The sequence below is a fragment of the Gymnogyps californianus genome, chromosome 3 (genome assembly GCF_018139145.2).
Source record: "Gymnogyps californianus isolate 813 chromosome 3, ASM1813914v2, whole genome shotgun sequence".
Taxonomy (NCBI): domain Eukaryota; kingdom Metazoa; phylum Chordata; class Aves; order Accipitriformes; family Cathartidae; genus Gymnogyps; species Gymnogyps californianus.
Genome location: NC_059473.1, coordinates 7,530,299 through 7,551,129, shown reverse-complemented (window position 1 = coordinate 7,551,129; position 20,831 = coordinate 7,530,299). Strand labels below are relative to the sequence as shown.

Genomic DNA, 20,831 nt, shown 5'->3' with positions numbered 1-20,831 from the left:
TGGTTTCTTTAAAATTTGGCCCTGATCTGTGTTTTAATTTAAAGAACAATTAAACTTTATGCACAAATAAAAAGCAGATCATATATTAGAGAATCTCTATTGAATTTCTAAGCAGGCTAGAAAGTACATAAACACCTTTAGTGTAGATTGCTTTTTTTACATCATTACGTTGTTCCCTGTCTCAGCAGGACAGGGAAATATGTGATGCACCTTCAACCAAACACATTTTGGAGAAAAAAAGAAAAAACAAAAAAAAAGAAAATTGAAATCCTACCTTAAATAAATCCACTCCCATATCTTGGTCCCCTGTGAAGAGCAGCGGCTGTGAAATAGTCCAGAGACATCAGCGTTCAAACCCCTCTGAAATAAATGCAGGCAGCTCACCTCATACTGACAGGTTGCTCTCATGGTTGCGCTAGTTTTAAACCAACAGTATTGACTTCAAAGCAAGATTTAACCTGATCTACACTTGCATGAGTGATAGATCAAGCCCATTCTTGGTTCAACAGCTTGGGCAGTTCAGATTCGGTTCAGCTTAGAAATTTAGCACCATCAGTAGGAAAGTTTTATTTGAAAAGGAAAGATTAAAGTCTGCAGGAGCTGATAAGGATGCCAGGAAAAGCAGGCAGAGTGAGGCAATGCCTAAAAAGCTAACTGTTACACTTCAGGTCCTCTGCAGCTGCCAGTGTGCTTTCACCTAGACCCAGAGGACAGAAACTAGCAGAACAGAGAAAACAATATAAAGAGGCAGGAGAAGTGGATGGGGGAACCACCATGACAAGTTTGATAAACTCAGGAAATGAAGGCTTTCTAAAAGATGAGGTGGAATAAAGGTACAGGAAAGAGCAAACAATTCAGGTACTCTGTCAAACAGACAACTCTTGAGTCTTCCCATAGCATGAAGGTCAATCAAGATTTTATGTAAGATAACAAGATGCTGGAATTGCAGGTTGCCAACAAAAAGTTAGTGTATTCATACTTACATTTCCACTGGATTAAAATATGACAACTTGAGCAATTTTTATTTATTGAAGGCAGTTCTTCTTCAAAACCTTCTAAAACAATTACAGAGAACTGTGTCTCCCGAGAACATGCATGCCTGAAGATGCAGTATATTCTAGGAAATGTATGATCCTTATGCTAGATGTACTAATTCCCTAATAAGTACTCCATCAGTTTTTTTCTTAAGCGAGCTAAAATAGAGTCTCCAAGTGCTGATCAACTCTAAATCTATTAAAATTGATGTAAATCTGGAAAAACTCCACTGAAATTACGCTGGTGGAAAAGACAGTGCCAGACCATAACTAAGCCTCATGGGGAAAATCTAAAAGTCTGAAGTTCCTGGGAGTTTTATTATTGCACCAGTGGAGCAGGGATTTCTCCCTAACTGTTCCCCAAGCCCAGGGATAGTCAGCCTGTACTTTCTCTAATGTGTACGGGATGGAAGAAATCAGAAGAGAGCATATAATAAATCAACTGACAGTCTCTGAAAAATAGCTGTCCTGTCTCCTTAATATAAGAGAGAGTAATGTTCTGAGGGCAGGAAGAATTCGGCTTTAGACAGAAAACATTCCCCTATAGGGGGACAAAAAGTGATCATTCTGTAGTTTAATCAATCTCAGGCCTCTCTTTGAGGGAAATAGCGTGTTGCCTGCAACAGCATGTGTAATAATGTTTGCTGAAATATAAACTATGGCTGTATACCCCAAGATGGAAGGTCAGAAGTCAACTGAGGATCTGGCCGCAGATGTTCGGCAATCGAGCTCAAAATGCAATATATCAAATTCAGTACTTTTCCTCGAGGAACAGGTTGCAGAAATTGCTCAACCCATCTCCTTCACAGTAAGCGCAGTCACCCTGCATGTAACAACGCTGTACATCACAAATTGCCAGGTTACTCAAAGACAAAGTTCACGTATCCTAATTTCTCCTTGTCCTGTGCTTGAGTATTTTAAAATTTATACAGTGAGTTTGCTCTTATCCACAAACACAGCTCCCTTGAACCTCTGCAATGTTTTTCAAGTCCGTCTACCAAAGTGAAGAATCATATGACACCATTTAGTCCTCCCCCAGCCCTTGATATAAGTTTCCTAAAGCCGACATTTGATATTATGGAATGTGTTGTAATCAATTCTTAAAGTTATAGCACCACTGGATTTTTATTAACTTGCACAACAACAACAACAAAAATCCAACAAAAAATGGGCCCTCATAACCAATCAGCCTTGTTATATCCTGAAAGCTGCTTTAACAAGCAGGGAGTAATATAGTGTAATTGGTACTCCGCAATTTAATTGTTCTGTTCTTAAATCTAATATTGCAGCTGCGGGTTAAGTTTACACCACAGCTTTCAAGAGAACATGAAAGTGTGGTACATCTGTGCAACACAAAGCTAAACATCTCTCATCTGATGTGTTTACAATGACATTTGATAGCATGGAATGGTTTGGAGTTCATTCTTAAAGCTGCAGAACTGCTTTTCAATGCTGCAAAAAAAGGGAAAAAGCCTCCAATCTCCTTCAAACAACTCAGCCCACATAAGCCTGATGATAATGCTGCTGCAGGCATTGCAGGGAAGCTGCTGGCTGTAACAATTCCTTCAAGTATCTTTGAGCATTTGTCACTCAGGCAGTGGAAAAGGGGAGAAGGACATCTTCCCCCTCAGATGGCATAATCAATTATTTGAAAAACAAACCATTCGAAAAAGTCTGCAACTAGACAAGTAAAACAACCCCTGACATGCATAAAACAGACAGGAATATTTCAAGAAATGTTATTAAGTGGATGACTTTAGCACATTTAGAAATGGTGGAGTTTTCAATTTAACAGGTGGCAGAACTGCTTGTGGTATCTTGAACTTCACATTCTGTGTAACTAACAGCTTCAGCATTATGTACTTGTTAGTGAATTTATTAAGCCCATAAGTAGTTCAAGAAACTTAGGAATGGGCCCATAAATGTCATCTGCAGTTTGTGAACTGCAAGTATCTGACTGTTTTGATCAAGGTTTTTACGGGAAAGTTAAATGGTTATTAAAATTATTTACTACTGCTACACGACAAGGGAGAAAGCCTGCTGAAGAGCTTACATTGTGATAAGACGTGATAGGCTGTAGGTCAAATGTGTTAGCAGAAAAGCATTTCTGTTTGTGTCTAAGCCCAAATTTTTGTACATTACGAAGCTTATAGTGTATTTACGTGGCTGAGAAAGGGTCTGTGGAGAGGAGGAGGCATTTTCCCTTTCCCATAATCTGCTGTCAGAAATACATGATCCGATCAGGCTACTTTTCTTGTTCTCAGCATGAGCTGCCTTCTAACATTTTCTGTCCTTGGAGAAATGCATGATAGGGCAACTTAGTTAAAGAGATTACTTTCTGCTCATTCCTCTGTAGCAGTCCACACCAATGTCTTGATTTATGCTCTTTAACAGATAAAAGCAATCTCACTGATGAAGCTCAGCTATATTACCATACTACACTGGAATACATTCAGTTTTTAAACTTTATTATTTCAGTCACAATTAAGACTATCTGAAGCCTCTTCATAAAAAGGGGCCATAACAAAAGCTGTACGTTAGCAACTCGATCAATGGATGCATTCATTCTGCATCAAAAATACCGTAAGAGGGACAGATCTCCTGGGGAGGCAAATCTGTATCAATATTTCAGTCTCTTGAATACAGAAATTTGATACAATAAAATGCAACACCTGAGCTTCCCCTCCTTTCAATTAACTGAAAAACAAAAATTGTCCTTAAAAGGGAAGAAATGCATTCGTATTTTTTAGTTTTCGGGTTTTCCCCCCTTTCATAGCAACATAATGTTCTCTTCATGGGTGGAAAACTTAATCTTCAAGTTCAAGCCTAGTTTCTTCATACAGTTCGGGATGAGATGACTTGGAATACCGGGAATATTTCAGATGTAGAAAATCACCCAATTCATCCAGAGCATTCAAAACCTGTAAGACCATTATACTGTGTCAATCCTCTTGGAAAAGAAATGAAGTTCTAGTAACCTTTACTTTACAGCAGAACAAGAAGATCATAAAAGCATCAATTAAAGAAAGTTTAAAGGGCAAACAGGCAAATTTTTCTTTCATTCTCCTGTAGTGAATGCCAATGCAATCGTAGATGCACAATAGCATCTACAAGAGCAGAATTTACTCCTTCAGTAGGTTATGGTTTATTAGTAAGTACATTAATCGAGCACAGATGAAAAAACCCGACCTTTTTCTAAAAGCATAGGGAGATAATAATCCAGATAAAAAGTTATCTTTGCTTGTGCAAAAGGGATGTGTAAGGCAATACTTCAATATTTCCCTATAGATCCCAAAGACTGGAGTTGCCACTGCATTTTCTTAGATGGGACTCAGCCCACAGTGCTGATCTGAGTTATCATAAATAGTCTGAATAGTTTAAGATATTTTTAGTGCATTCCATTATCTTCTTGTATTAATATCACAGGCATAATTAATAATGCATTAACATTGTAATGCAATTTGCTGAGCTGTGTCCCCAGCTCTCAGTAGATTCAAAAGGTAGCCAGGGAACTCTATACCATAGAGAAGCAGCTCAGTATTTTGCAGCATCTGATCCACATTCAAGAGCAGCCAACCTTTTGGCATCAAAGAAGAAAACAGCAATTTTGATTTTGAGTCTGTTTCTGTTAAGCCACTAAAATGAGCTCAAGAACAAAAAGGAGTAATTTAGTAATGGTTTATGCAGAGAGATAGCTTCAAGGTCATTAAGGAAGTTATTCTTGGGAGCTTGCCCTTTCATGGATCTGTCCTCTTTTTAGTTCCAGGCTGAGATTCAAAACAAATTTTGCCAAAGGGAAAAGTTTTCATTGTGCTTGTTACCTGTTGTTACCCTGGGTTTAGGCATATTCACAAAGTGTTTATCCTAAAAACTTTCCATCTGCAAGTAATTACACTCAGGGCATTTCCATTCCCCCATACTGTAAGGACATTTAAAGAATGCCACAAGTACTATGGCAATGATCCCACTTTCAAAGGCAAAAATACAGCATGTTCAAGAATGATGGCTGGGGAGTGTTTCAGACCTTCACTGGTACCAGGAAGCAGCAATGTGCAGGTAGCAGGAAGTGAACATGCAATGACAGCCCAAAAATGTCATGGGTTTGACATTTGAGGGTGGGGGGAGAGGAAGAAAATCAAAGCAGTAACCTCAAGAGATTGATCTTCAGATCAACTTCATCACCTATTGCTAGTTACATAAGCCCAAATCTACACAAACAGCAAAAGCTGGCAATGACCAACACAAGTAAGTAGGTATGCCCTGTTCTATGCAATATTTTCTTTATGGTATTATACCTTGTTAATAACTACTGCACCTTTAAGAGCAGCAGGAATTTTACACTGCACACATGCAAGGCAGATTTTTCAATGTTGTTTGAGAGGGGTCTACACTGGCGTGGGAGCTGGTCAGCCGGGCAGGGCTCCGGCCTCAAGCTCCACATGAATCTCAGGATGCAAATGGAGAGCCAGGGGCTCTCTGCAGGCACAGGTGCTTATCTGCATGAAGGAGTGGCAACTTTAACTCAACTGCCTTCCATGTTCATGGATTTTTTGCTTTAACCATCACACTTGTGGAAAGAGAGGAAAAAGAAAGCCTGAAATTTACTGTTAAGCCTCCGTGCTTGATGCCTCTAAGTCGGCTTATTCTGAGAATGAAGGAACGTATATCAAGCCAGGCCAAAAACACCTTCAGCAAGAAAGGGAGATGGAAAATTTCAAAGAGTTTATTTTAAACACATTTCTGACTGTGTCGGAATGGAGGTTTACGATGGAAGTCTCAACATATTCTTAACAGTTTTTCTGATATCAGAGAAAGATACAGAACTGAGTCAGGCCAGCAGCACCAATTAAACTTCATTAGGTTCAAACAGCTCCAAATACTGTTTGCAGTTTCCACCTGTACCCCCAAGGCTGTCCCATATACTTCTGCAATTCAAGAAACACGTGGAAATATGGAATGAAAATAAGGGAATGGAAAATTTGGTTTTCAGTTATTTCCATATCGTTTCAGGTTTCCTACTCTGATAGTTTTGACCTAGCATTTAACTTTTGTCTTGCTGTGCTCTTCATGTAGGTCTTTATTAATGATGACAGATTTGGTCACTATTAGAAACAGAAGAACATAACAAGTTAACTGTCCTGTAATTTATTTTAAAAAATAAAATATATAAGGCTAAAATGCCTCTAAAGATCAAGTGACAAGGCCAGAAAAACAAATGTAAAAATGAATTATTGAGATTCAAAGTAACAGACACGCAGCTTCTCCCAACCTCCTTTGCATCTGAAGTTAATTTCAGCAGGACATCTGCTGTGCTTACCATGTCTAACATCTCCCGTGTATGTGCAGCTGACACACAAAACCGAGCCCTGGATTCTGTGATAGGAGTAGCGGGAAATCCAACCACAACCACCCCGATATTTTTTTCTAACATGCGTCTTGCAAAAGCCCTAAGGAGAGAAGAAGAAGAAAAAAAACAAAAGTAAATTATCTCCAATAAACTGACCACAGAGAGAAAACATTCAAGTATAATAAAACAATGGGTAAAATCCTGTCTTCAATTGAAGTGGATGGTAATATTCCCACTGAATTCAATAAGAGCCAGAATTTTACCAGTAGGACTGAGATTCTTTGCTGCTTAACAGCTCATGAAGCCAAGTGGGTGTCAAATACTAGAAGTGTCACGGCAGAGAGAGCACTGTAGAATAGACATGATTCATTTACGTCAACGAAAGGCTTTGAGTGCAAATCAAAATGTGTGGGCATTCACAGTCCCTAAGCGTGGAAGAAGTTGGGCTTCTGGAAGGTATGAGAGCTGGATTCCTGCACATCAACAGGAATAAAACAATCTGTGTGATGGTTTCTTTGCTCTCACAATTACTTTGCCAGTTTAGGAACCTTTTGTGTGGTATGTACTAGACCTAGAGCACATAGCCACCCTAAGTTACTTGCAAATACTCCCTATAGCTCAACCCTTACATTATGCTACTACTGACTTCTGGTCTGCATGTCCAAGTCAGTGCACAAGTGCTGCTTGATAGGTACTGAACGGTAAAACATGCAAAGACTGTTCAAAGGTCAGATGGGGAAAAAGAACACACATCCAAAACAATTCATACATCAAAGGCAATGTCTCTCTTTTAATGATTACAAATTAAAAAAAAAAAAAAATCCAAATTCAAAATGCTATCAAAAGTATTGTTCCAGAGCAAGTTAAAAAAGGATAAGAGAAATTTTAAAAACTCTGAATACTGGAACAGCTCAAAATAAAGTCTAGGGCCAAATTTAAAATAGAACATAACTAAATGATGAATTCACCTAATAGTCTAAGTTTCTCTTGTGAAGCAGCTACCACACATAACTACATTTTTCACAGCGTATACCAAATAACCTATGAAATTGAACAGTGTTTGTTTTGCCAACAGTTTTTTTTCAGTACTTACCCTATCTTACCAGGCATATAAAGGAGTAAGGGGACAACAGGAGAATCATCGTTGCCATAAATGATGAAGCCCATTTCATGCAGTCTTCGTCTGAAGTATCTTGTGTTTTTCCCCAGCTGGCGCACTCTTTGGAGCCCTGAAATGAGTCAGTCAGGAAAACAGTCAGTGCAAAGATCGTAACCAGAGTCTAGTAACAGGCAAGAAACAGGGCTGTGGGTAACAGTTCAAAAAAGTTTGGCTGAAATGTATATGTTGCTATTTGATTCAGAAGAAAACCATGGAATGAGCTAAATGCAACTACGTTGATTATTATGGCCTTGTAGGACAGACGACTGATATTCCTGTACTTGTTAGGTGCCTTCCCACCGGCAGAAACAGTATGTCTTCTGGGGAGAGATAGGTGAACAATTCCCATTACTGTATTGCACTGAATAAAGCCTACTGAATGACACACACCTACCGAGAAGTAGTTATATGTCTCTGTGGATACAGGACATGTAAATAGAGTATGTTCTTTCTCAACATAATTCACTATAAAGGGAAACAACCAGTGTCTACAGATGTTGATACAGATGTTAGTATATGCATATCTTTTCTCATTAACAATATTCCACAAGGGTCCTCTTATATCTTAGCTAGTTCTGTACATACACGTTTGTTTGGGTTTTTTTATTCTGTGACTGTAATTAAGCTTAAAGTAGAAAATACTACATTTTGGGTCAGCTCAAACTGATGCTTTTGTTGCAATTTTTTAGACAGAGGAAAACCATGCAATTAACTTTGGCATTACCTAAGGTCTCATCTTCTGCAATTTGTTACCAACATTCAGCATAACTCCAATTCCTCTAATATGCACCTACGTATGCAATCCCTTGCTGAGTTCTGCTCAGTTTCTCTGTCCTCTCATCTTGCTATTATTACCTCAATATCATCATCTGAACAACAGACTTTAGTCATTCAAGACTTTCAGACACAAGTTTTGCTCTCTGCACTGTCCCTGGCCTCATTCAGTCACTAATCCACTGATGTGTCCCCCAGCAAAACTGACAGGAGAGTTGAAAACAATTATTTTTAATGAAGGAAAAAGACAAAAAACAGCAGAGAAAAAATGTGCTTGAAAAGTCATCTCAGCCTTTTCTTTTGCAGTGTCACTAAGGAGGTGGTTTCTGACAAGTGCAGTTGCTTCCCCACCCACTACAAAAGGGAAGAGCCACACTCAACATTACTGTAGGCAGGACATATAGTATGTCCTTTCCCCGCTCCACCTGCATTATATTTCATCAGTGAGCTGATATATGCGCTGCTCTTCCAATGCTGTAAGGTGCTGACAGGGATGGTGCCACCTACCCCGTACCTACATGCTGCTCTTTCCCACCGCCTCCACAGTACCAGTCCTAGGTTCACACAGCCACATGGCGAATCAAGCCAGGTCCGACATCTGCCTGACCTCGCCAGAAAGAAAACTGCCAAAGCAGTGTCAAATGGATTGATTCTCTAAACCTAATTGCTGCGCAGCTGCTTGTGCCTGCCCAGCAGAGGTGGTGGGAACACGTGGTAAGACTGGGATTTAGCGGGACACATCTCAGCTACACTCTTAACTTTCATTTTCCTGCCACTCATCACCCTATACTTTCAATATCACTTACATTATGTCACCAGACATGAACACTGAAGCCTCTGGTACAACTCATTTCCTCTTTTTCCCTTTGCTTTTAGGGTGCCTTTGCACAGATGTATTACGTTTTCACTCTCCGTTTACTTTTTCATTTTACTTTACTTTTTATTCGCTTCATTCTTCATTTACTACTTTCTGCTATCACCCTTCTCTGACTGGAGGCCTGTTTCCTACTTTCCCATCTTCCTCCTTGTAACCACAGAGGCCAGTTAGGCATTTGTAGCCGCTACATACCACCTTCGGCAGATTTGTCCTCAAACCACATTCTGCCCCACCACCTGCTGTGGCTTTTCTTCCTATTCCCTCTTGGCTAAGGTGGGGATCACCACACCTACATAAACCTCTTTTCCATTAATCATTTCTGAGCACGCGTAGGTTTGAGCAAGATCTACTGCTTCATCTGTTCTGTATCTTCCCGAGTCAAGGTTCTGTCAATGTTCTGGCTGGGAAATTTATAGGGAAACTGGGACTTGCTTCACAGTGATCAGTGTTTTGCTGAACAAATTAAAAGATCTCATAAAACCAGTGCATTTGTAACTTTATGCACAAAACTGCCCACGCAGACAACCTGTTAGTTACAGTTTCAGTCATTCAGTTTAAAGCATTCAGTGGAAGAGATCTGCTGGGTTAGAAAAGGCCACAAATAGTTTAACCATCTCTCTAATGCTGCTAAAACAAAAACAGCTGTGCCAGAGCAAGGAAAACAAATGAAACACAAAAGCATCCTACTACAAAGCTTTCCAGTCACTAATAAAAACAATAGTCTGTGGTATTTCCAAAAATATTTTTGGTGTAGTAGATCTCAAAGAACCAGGAGGAAATATTGAGGAGAAGGAGGAGGAGAAATGGGGGCAGGGGAGATGGCAAGGAAAAGGAGTTGGAGAAGAACCGCAGAATAATGTGTCTGAAGTCTAAAGAGAGACTTTTTCCCTTGCTAGAATTTGTAAAGATGTTATTAGCACCTCCTGAATGCCCAAATTACGAGGAGGAGGGTGGCGGAGTAACCTGAACTGAGGGCTCAAAACCGCTGCTGCTTCTTGCTATCTTAGCAGCCCCTGAGCTAGTTTCCAAACTCTCAGTTTACAGCATTTGAAACTACTAGATTTTCAATTAGGGAAAGTTTTCATAAATGCAGATGTTCTTGGCGAGTGCAGTTTAAGACTTGCTGCCTTCTCCTTTCTATTCAGCTGTTTACCACAAAGCTGGAAACAAAGTGTCAGCCATGCAAGATTCCAGGCCGTTCGGTATTTATCAAACCATATGCGCACGGCCCAGAGTTGATCGGTTTGTGTCTACTTATTTTAGGTACTGCAAATTTAGACTCCAAAGCAGGAGGGGGAATCCAGCAAAAAAACCATTAGAACTGAAAGAGGAGTTTCAGGCAACCCCCCAAAAGTCGAACACCTCTTCCTTTTCCAGTCTTCCCTTGCTAAATCTATATCCTCAACCGGTTTGTGATGGGACGGATTCCCTTTCGAGACTCCCTATGGAGCTCATTTCAAGCCAGCCAGTGCTGATGCAAAAGAGCCACTTTAATGTTTTAGCAACATCCCAGAATAGTAATTTCATTTGCAGGGATGCATTAAAGAGCCAAATAAAAGATCAGAGCACTCATATATATCTGGAGGGAGAAAAAGCACATTAGGAGATGATTGCTACACACACTGTGTTTGTGGGTGGGTGGCTGGGAGGAACCTATTTCTTTACCAAGTGTCAACACTTTCCTTTCTCATGTTAAGTTTTGTGGTCAAAGACCACATATACACATCATACACACAGCCATCTTATATGCTGTCCTGATAAGAGCAATAAAAACCTTAAAGTTTGTAACTGTATTTCAACACTCTTTTTCGTTCCTTTATGGGACCCTCCAAAGTCAGATAAGGAGGCAGATCTGAGCAAAACATTTATTTTGGTCTCATTGGCCCAATTTTTCCCCCACGCTGCATATTAAATCAGTGTGAGAGTGATGAATTCAGTTTAGAATCAGATCTTAGTCCAAATTCACTGTGGTATTTTTAACCAAAGACACTTCATTTAAAAGCTATTTTCTTTGATTCTTGAGACTGTGATCTTGCATCCTGTATTATTTATTGAGTGAAAATCTGCAGCGTCAGACCCTTGAGCTAAAACAATATAGCTGCGTCTATTTGAGTGTAAGAATTTACCTGTACGGCACTAATTAGAGGGTCAGGTCCTTAGACAGTAAATATATTTGTTCAAAAATTCTTAGTTTGCAAAATTCTTGAGGATTTACAGTCTATGCAAATTGCTTATAGCATGGCATGCAGGATATCCAGATAGTTATATTCCATAAAACATGTGAACCACAACACAGCATATGTTTGGAGAAAACAGCCTGGGCAGGGAAAACCGACCCTTAGCTAATTAAAACTAAGCCCACTAATGCTCCAGAGTTTTCAGCTAAGGTTGAGCATGACCTTATTAAGAGCTCTACATCTTTTTATTAGCTGAATTAAGAAGGGACAGAAAGAGAGAAAACTGAACGATAAAGGATTCTTAAATTTCACAAGTTATCTTCATGCTGCTTGGAACGTACAGTGATACACAGCCAGCTCACTGGGATTTTCTTGAAATACAGGGTTAATTACCTGGATAGTACAACAAAAACGCATTTACTGCATCTGCAATCCACCTACTGCTGGTAAATTTAGAGTTTACGTTTGTTGCACCGCTTTAAAAATATTTGGTTTACTGCAAAGTTCTAAGGTGCTGGCAACACTGGGAAAAATGCTGATTATATTTTTATTTGACATGTATTATTGCATATTGCCAGTTTTAGCTCATTAATTTCTGCAGGCTTTTAGAAGGCTTTGTAGCTCAAAATTAATATGGTTCAGCTTAAGGAAAAATACAAAGAGAAGGCAAGAGAGAGAAATGATAAAAGATAGTGGCTTGCTCATAATTTCTTTGAAGCAATAAGCTTTTTATGAGAGCCACTTGGAGTGACAGACTTGGTAGATGCTTTGTCACACGCCAGGCTGTGGCTTCAGACCTGCTTTCAGTGAGGAGCTGCTCTGGAGTTTGACAGGAGGAAGGCATCCTGACTACACGTCTGAGGGCCTGATCTCAGGCGGGTGTTACCTGGCACAGCTCCACGCGCTTCAATAGAGCTTTGCTATTTATGCCAGCTGAGGACCTTATCCTGGCAGCGAAAGAGGTAGTAAAACTATCAGCTCTCTGAAACAAAAGTTCGTTTTCCTCTTCCAGAGATGTCTGCTTTTCACTCCTGCAAGATTTTAATAAGCAGAGAAGCTGGCTGCATTCAATTCCTGCACAAACATTCTACCTTTGAACTCTTCCTGTAGGCTTCTACCCTTGGAAATTCTGACTCAGTATATTGAAAACAGGAATAAGCAACCTGTAGCCTTTCATATCAAGATCTCAGGTGTATTTTAATTGAAGGAGAGCTATTTTTCCTGAACCCGTTCCAGGAAAGATAATCCCATGCCATACTTTTCTTTGGCATACGCTGAACTCTTCAAGACACAAATCCACCTGCTTTAATCTTCTCCAGCTGTTGTTTCACAGAGTCTTTCTAGATAATTAGTTACACAATCAAACTTTTACATACCCATGTCAGTGTGTCTCTTCAATGTGTGTTCCTTGGATGGAGAACTCCACTCCCTGCCCTCCTCTACTAACAACTGGACAGTAAAAAGCAAACTTCCATAGGCTGAAAAAAAATTTGGAAAACAATAGCTCTTCCCCACTAAACTGTTGCAGATGGACAGATTTTCTTTTTTTCCTCTGGTTCCATTATAAGAGTAACACACATGTACCTCCATGTGCATTAAATCACAAATAGAATGCTATAAAATTGGGGTGCCTAAAGGAAATATGTTCTCAGATAAAAAAATCTTTATTAAAAAATAACTTTGCTATGAATTGGGGAGAAGTGAAGACATTTTCTTCTACAATCTAATGCCAACTAGAAACCTAGTAATTTCAACTTAATTCAGCTGCTAAATAAGCCCTTAAGGACTTATTTAGTCAGTCCAATTTTAACTGTGAACTGCTGCAAAACACTCTCCAGAGCAGATTAAGGGAAGAAAAAGTGGCAATTTCAGCTGAAGCAGAAAGGAGAAAAGTTGTACAAATTCTGTCATTTTTACCTTACTTCTCGAATGAGTCAGCTATGCCTACCCAGCACCTTGTCTATATTCAGATATATAATGTAAGCATTCAGTGTCCCACACAAAAGCGGGGACAGAGCAGTCAGCCTTGGCTGAGCCTTATTTACTCCCGGCACAGGTGATTAATCACAAAGCACATCAGTCCCCCTGCTGAAAGCCAGCCAGTGCACAATGCGCTCCATCTGTATCACATTAGGTGTTTCTGAAATGCCAGTGATCCAAACGCCGTTAGAAAAGGCACTTCTCTCCTTTGTGCTCCTCAGCCTGGTAACAGCGCTGGATTCCTTGGGCAGCGGCAAGCGGCATCTGGAACGGAGGAGAGATCCTCACGCTCTATCCCGGCAGCAAAGACACACCTTTAAAAGGTGACTGTGTCATGGAGCTGCGTGTTGCTGTCCCTGGGGAAAGCGTAGCTTGCTTTGCTGGGGGACAGGCTACGAGTCACATCCAAGACTGATCGGATCCCTCCTCTGCCTGCAGTTAATACTTATTTGTGAATACAGGGGATACCTAGGCATGGGTAGGGTCTGCTAGAGGATTACAGCACTGGTTTAACTTTGAATATGGGAAAAGTGACTTCAAATGAGGTAGAATTTGGTCAGTCCTCAGAGCTCTTGCAAATCACTGCAAACACTATTACTCCAAAGCCCCTGCTTGTTCAGATCAACCGACCCTCCACGGATACATTTGGCTTCCTTTCGGAGGTGGATCGCATGGCAGGTGGCTCCACTGGAACAGCGTGTCTCACTCATTTTGAGTGAAGATGGCAGAATTTAGCTCTGTTTCATCATCCACTGCTGGGAGAACATCTGTGATGTTCAGCTTAGACAAATAATAATCGTGACAGCATATTATCATCATTAGCATCTTCACCGTCATAGTGACTGGGAGCCCTAGTCATAGAGCCAATGCTGTGCAAACAGGAAATAAATTCGCTTAAGCGCTTTAAATGTAAGCACATACTTATTGGGAATATTAACTTAAAATTAAGCCAGGGTTCAAGCGTTCTGCTTGATGAGGACCCAAGAGAAGCAATCATCTCAGAATGAAGCAGCAAAATGAGAATTTGAGAGGGAACCGTAAAAAGATATACTTTAGTATGACTTGTTCTGCAAGCTGTTTTGAGCAGGTTCAAGGGGTCCGTCACTAAGTAGCTTGCAGTATTAAAGCTTAGAGCTATAGTTTCATGATCAGTTCAATCTGGCACAGATTTATTTTGCTGCAAAGGAGATCGTTCCTCTCGGCTCCAGCTGCTCAAGTCCTGGCACTGGGATTCATGTAGCCATATGGTAGATTGGCTCAGGGAACCAGTTTGGCTGTAGGCTAACCATTTGTGGGAGGGTCGGTTATTTTTCAGCAAGATCAGTTCTCTGAATCAGTTCATTGCATGGCTGCATGAACACTAATGCTAGCGTAAGGAAAAGGGGCATGAGTAAGGGGACAGGCAGGGGGGAAAGGCAAAAAGGAGGGCAAGACCGCCCTTCCTTGCATCAGTGCTGGCTTATGCCAGGTCGTAGTGATGTGAAACTAAGGTTTTTGAATTTACAGAGGACCCTGACAGGCAAAGCTAATGTTTTCAAAAGATTGCCGAGCACAGATAGCGGTGAAAAACGTTGGAGACGGAGCATTTTAAGAAACTGGTCCTCCAGTTATACAAAAATCTAAGGCAGACGGAAGTGTTTTAAAAAGAAACCTTTTAAAAACAGATCTTTTTAATGCCAAGCCAAAACAGAAAGCAGCGTTCTGCAGCTTCTTGCGATCTGAATGAGCTCAAATGCAAGAACTCAAAGTCTGCTAAAAACAAAAATGAAAACTAGTAGTTGCAAACAGATAAACCAGTCAGCACAAATGGCAAAGTAAATTAATGTTTTAAAGAAACACTTTCTATCTAAACAACCTCAGGAATTATCTTTTAACATAACAAGGACAGTAGATTCCTGAGGATAGGGTTTTAAATTTTTCAGCATCCCATAAAAACATATGAAAAATGCCTATTGCTGTTGGTGAATTATTGTTTGCCATGCATTAAACAGAAAAATGATGCCTTTGCAAATGCTGCAATTTGCTTTTTACACCGCTATAATCTATTATTAGTCATCAAGAAAATTGCTTTAAATTTTCTAGCACTTAACTCTGTATGTCTAGTTGTTCTATTTTTTACCTATCAAATTTAAGTGTAAAAATATGCTTTTGGGATTCTCAGGCAGAAAGGGGAAAAAAAGGGTCCGAGGTCACAGCTGGAGGGGCTGTGTTGCATGCAAGTAAGTGTATTTGAAAATTTGTGCAGGGTCCAAACACTCTGAGTCAACTACAGTCTCATCATGGGGATAAAACCACTAAGGCAGCTGCTGAGTTTCCTGAGGTATCTCCAGTGGTGTAATGAGAAGCCACGAGGAGAACATATAAAGAATATCTATATTATGAATTATAAAGAGTAAATGCCATGGGAACTTCTGCTTCCCATATCTCCTAATAAATGAGGAGAGACACATTTGAGATGAAAAGGTCACAAAGGCTTAAGACGGATAAAATGATTTTTTTTTTATAGACTATATGAACTGAACTGTGGAACTTGCTGCCTTATGACATTACTAAAGGAAATACAGCTGCCAGAAGTTCATATGCTTTTGAACAACTCTGTTATAGGAACTATGATAGTATCTGTGACATTATGTTACCAAGAATAAATGTGCCTTGTTCTACAAGCCGTCAATTTTCAGAGAGTCCTGTAAAACATGGCACTGAAAAACGCCAAGACTTGTACTCTACTAAAAATATGATTTTACATGAAAACGGAAATACATTTGCAATTTTTGTTGTCATTCTCTGACTATTCTGATACAATTTACTCAAGAAACAAAGGACTTGGTCATAGTGACCCCAACCTACCCCTCTCTCCCAGGCAGGAACAACTGTGCATATCAGGTTTGAGGGAACTACTATCTTCTAATTCAGAATTTTTTGTGCTTCATTTTCTCAAGTCACAACAGAAAACATGGCAAAAGAAGGAAACTGTAATAGCTGGCTGTGGGCTCTGCAGTATCCTCCCAGTCACATTATCATGACATTAATGTCTCACAACTATCACAAATATTGATATGGGACATACCCATACATTTATAGATGGTTTCTGCGGGAGATACCATGTCTTCTCTGTATCTTTTTACTTACATCAGTGCAAGGCTTTTAAAATGAGAACTTCCCCATCCAAATTGGAGTCTCCTGCTGCAAAGGAAGGTAAGCACACATCTTGCTAGTACACTTCCACAGCAGTTTGCTGACCAGAGAAGAACAAGGAATGTCTGAGGTACCAGCACTAGTTTGGAGGGTCGTGTGTTTGCTGTAGTTTCTTACAGACACATTTGTCCCTCTTCCTCTCCTTCCCCACACCAGACCCTTTTTTTCACAGCCTCTCCAGCCCATCTTCTCAGCATCTCATTTTGGTTCTAGTCTCCATCCTTATCACCCACTTGTTATCTAGTCCCTGTTGTGTCTCCTTTCGTTGTCAGAGCCTCTTCTCTCTTTAATCTTCCTGGCTCACCTCCCTAAGTGCCTGACAGTGCAGGATGGACACAGGTGCTCAGGGCTCCAGTCCTCTGCCCAGGCTCCAGGTGGGGGATGCTCTGTTCAGGCCACCCAAACTGAGCTGGAAGATGCTCCTTCACTCAGTGGAACTTGAGATTTGTCAATGTTAATTTCAAGTAGAGGTTTTTTAGAGACTTTTTAGAGACTTGCAACATCACAAGACTCAGATGGTATTTCACAGACATGGCAAAAATTATAAACTTGGCTATCACACACAAAATCTTCATCCCAAAGCCTGGAGAAACTGAAGATCTTCAGAGGAAAAAGGATTTTTTTAAAAATCTGTTTCTTCCTCCTTTTTTTTTTCCCCTAGATTATCAAACGTATGTATATCTAGCCTTCTTCTGAGGAAGGACTGAAACTTTTTTGTTGATATGAAAAAATTGTAGCCTGAAACAGACACCTGCTGTGGATAATTTCCAGCTAAACGGTTTAGGTTTCATAGAATCATTTTTAAAGTGCTAACCTGTTCCTTCCTTGTAATGAAGCTGTAACCCCCTGTATCCATAAACATCTATTCATATCCTGCAGTCATGCATCCAGTATACTGATCCTGTCCTGGAAATGCATGCTCTGATTCCTTTTCCAAACAACCGTATTCTTACTAATTGAAAATAAAGGAAGAAAATATGGGAGATCAATACTTTGGATACACACCAGGATAAACACAAGCAGTATTGCTGCATTTCTGGCCTCTAGCATTACCCACTATATAATTCCACCTATGCTACTCTTTTCAAGATCAGCTACTTGACAAATTAGTGGAGAATAACTAGTAAGAAATTGAAGGGAATGTAAAAGCATGATATCTGGGAAAATACAAAAAAAGACTGTGTGAAGTGCTAAAAAACATAGAATAAAAAGTTTTCAGAGCAGCAATTTAAATGACCAGATCAGTCTTCCTTCTCTCAGTTTTCTATTAATCTACCAAGGAGTCAGTCATGAAGTTCAGATGTAAGAACATGCTGGGTTAACACATTTGTCATCCCATTATTTCATACTCTTTTCAAGAAGCACCCTCTAGTTAACATGGAACTTTTTAGCAAACTCTAATTTCATTCTTTTCCAAAACATTCCCAGTATTTTTTGCAGGGCTCTCTCCCCTACAGAAATGCCCTCTGGAGGACAAGCCATCAGTGGACATCTCCTTATTAAGGATTCCCCAAATCATCCTGTGAGAAGAGAATGCCATTTGAAATAAATTGCAAAATAAACTCCTTTTATCGATTCAACAGGCTTCCAGAGAACAAAGGGTCCATACTACCCTGTGGCAACTCTGGTTCACTTGAAACTTCTCTGCCAGGTGTCTCTGCTACACGGCTCATGCTCTCACAAGGACGGCTCACATGCAGGACTCACCATTTTCTATGACAGCAGACCAAAAGAACTCAGCCAAGGCCGCTGTTGTCCTTGGAAACAAACATATCTAAGAAGAGACAGCGCTTTCTCCCTTCTGTTCCCCCCTCCTTTCTAAGCCACCACCTTCCTCTCTCTGATGCCAAAGCAGCATTGTAGTGTGGTCCAACATAACATTTTTTCCTGTGTTTTGGGTTATGGTTTTTTTTGTACTCCACAAGACAGCCTAATGAAGGGAGGCCCACATGAAAGAAAAACCAATAGACTAAAATAATGAGTCTGGCTCAGAAGGACAAGAAACATTTTTACACATCATAGCCAGTTTGCTAGCCTTTGTGCAATACTCTAAGTTGTGATATATGATTTATTCATTTGTTTTTCTATTCATTCGCATTTCATACTACAAGACAAATTTTAAAAAACTGACAGAACACTAATTTATTTCATAAAGGATTTGCAGAAGACTTAATAAGCACTTATTCTGTGCAGAATTACAAACATTGTGTCATTAAACAACACTGCTTCTGGAAGAGAAAATGCTGCAAACTCTTAGCCCTAAGACAGTCAGACACGCACATCTTAAAAGACTCGTCTTGAACCAAGTTCTCCTATTAGCCTGCACTGAACTGCATGCAGACTCACGCTAGCTGAAGATCATTTTTAAGAGGCTTTGAAGGTTTGGAAATGCTCTACATGTTTAATATTTTACATGCGGCATCTATGAGAGCCTTAAGTATGTAATTCTTGGGAAGGCTCAGTGTAAGACCGCCCTCTGATGGCAAGCATTTCCTATAGCTAGCGCAGGGAGCAGCACAGCGGGACAGGCTGCACGCGTAGACCCCAAGGTGGAAGAAACACTTCAGAGCTGGTCTCTTATATTGAACAGGATGTAGGCATCAGCATACCCAACCTTGACCTTTCAAATTTCAAGTTGGAAACAGCTGTTACACTCTGACTTCTCTGCCAAAATGACAAAAGCATCATTTCCTCATTGTCCACACGTTGCATTGGAGTTTTGCTGCACTTTGTTATTGCGCTCAGCAGAATTTGGCACTGGGACTGGATTCTCTATTCCTCCTTTTGTACACTGGGGTCTTGTAAATTCTGGCCTCACTGAAGGGCTGCGATAAACGTCTTAATAGCCTCCTTTCTATCACGGTTTGAAACCGCCCTCTAGGGCACCGCAACAGAATAGTGCAGAGCAGTATCTTACCTGCTCTCATATACCCTTTTGCCTTTCCATTCCCACCTTACCCCGGTCACATCTATCAGGGATGGCTAATACAGAATTACTCTGTTAGTCCTACACAAGGTAAGAAAATAGCACAGCACAGTGCTGCTGGACCCGTATAAAAGAGATTGCAGTTCAGAGCAGAACCTGTATCTTCAACTGCGTGTTACACAACGACATGAGTGTTTGGCATTCCTGACAAAAACTATACAAATTCAAAAACCACCGCTGAGTTCGGATTTAAGCACATTGAATACATCTCAGTATCACTTTGAAACAGTAGCAGATAGATATGTCACAGCTATTTTGTTGCTTGCTGCATAGAAAGCATGTTACACAGAGGACTGGACAGTAGCTCCATCTGCAACTTCCGGAAAGGAGTATAAATAAACCTCATTTTTCATAAAGACACCAAGCGGTCAATCCTTTTGGGACAAAATGTACTTCAAAACTAGCTTTAAGACACCATAATTAATGCCTGAGTGAGAAAGGAATTATTATAATCATCTTCTCATACTATCATGTAACATACAATACCTGTTTTGAAATTCTGCGCCATGCTTGAGTTGCTTGCCGTTTTGAAAGTTCACACTTAGAAAGAAGCTAAACTGACAGCATCTAGCCCATTAATGAAGGTTTATCCTTATGAACCCCTCCTACAAAGTCAGACAATCTACTGAAAGGGCAATTTGTGTACTTCTACTTGTTGCTGCAAAGCAGAGTGGGCTGGCAACTACAGAGCCAGAATTCCATAATATTTCCATCCCTGCTGCATGTGGATGAGCGTGGAAAAAGAAATAGAGTTGATAGTACTTATAAGTATGATGATTTGCGTATTAATTTTTTATTAATAATAGTAATATATATAGTATATATATATAAATGTATAAAAATAGTAATAATTCAAAATTGCATAATAATACAGTAAGAATTATTTCCTTTGCATTGCATTACTGTACTACTTTGCTGCTGGATGCCATTTTGTGTGTGCCTGTATGCAGCAGATGCTCTGTTAGTGATTGAAATAAGTGCAGTTAAAGAAGGTGGCTTACCTTGTGTTGTCCCGTCTAGTCCCATGAGACATTTCATTGCCCTGATGATTTGCTCTGCTACGGGTGGACACATAGATGTGGCGTACACAGCACTGTGAGAATGAGTTCGTAAAAAGTCCACAAGGTCCTTACACAAGCAAAACAAAGCGTGAATGAGCTTTGAGCTGGCCAAACAGCAGATCTCCCTCTTAACTACTGCAGGAGTGAGAACATGCAAAAGGAAGAGGACGTTTCACTGGTTATTGGTTTGCTTTCTTGGCTGCTGCTCTTAATGCATGGCCTGAAGAAACATCAGGCAGGT

General features: G+C 40.1%; 1 protein-coding gene across 1 annotated transcript in view; it reads right to left on the bottom strand.

Moving 5' to 3' along the window:
• Positions 1–3,525: 3,525 nt before the first annotated feature.
• Positions 3,526–20,831, bottom strand: part of SPTLC3 (serine palmitoyltransferase long chain base subunit 3) — a 53,993-nt gene continuing 36,687 nt past the window's right edge. Inside the window, exons 8-11 of the mRNA XM_050894480.1 lie at positions 20,531–20,657; positions 7,475–7,610; positions 6,352–6,481; positions 3,526–3,955 (exon numbers count right to left, since the gene is read on the bottom strand). Of these exons, the coding sequence (XP_050750437.1) occupies positions 3,842–3,955; positions 6,352–6,481; positions 7,475–7,610; positions 20,531–20,657 (507 nt within the window). The 3' untranslated portion in view covers positions 3,526–3,841. The remainder of the gene's footprint in view (positions 3,956–6,351; positions 6,482–7,474; positions 7,611–20,530; positions 20,658–20,831) is intronic.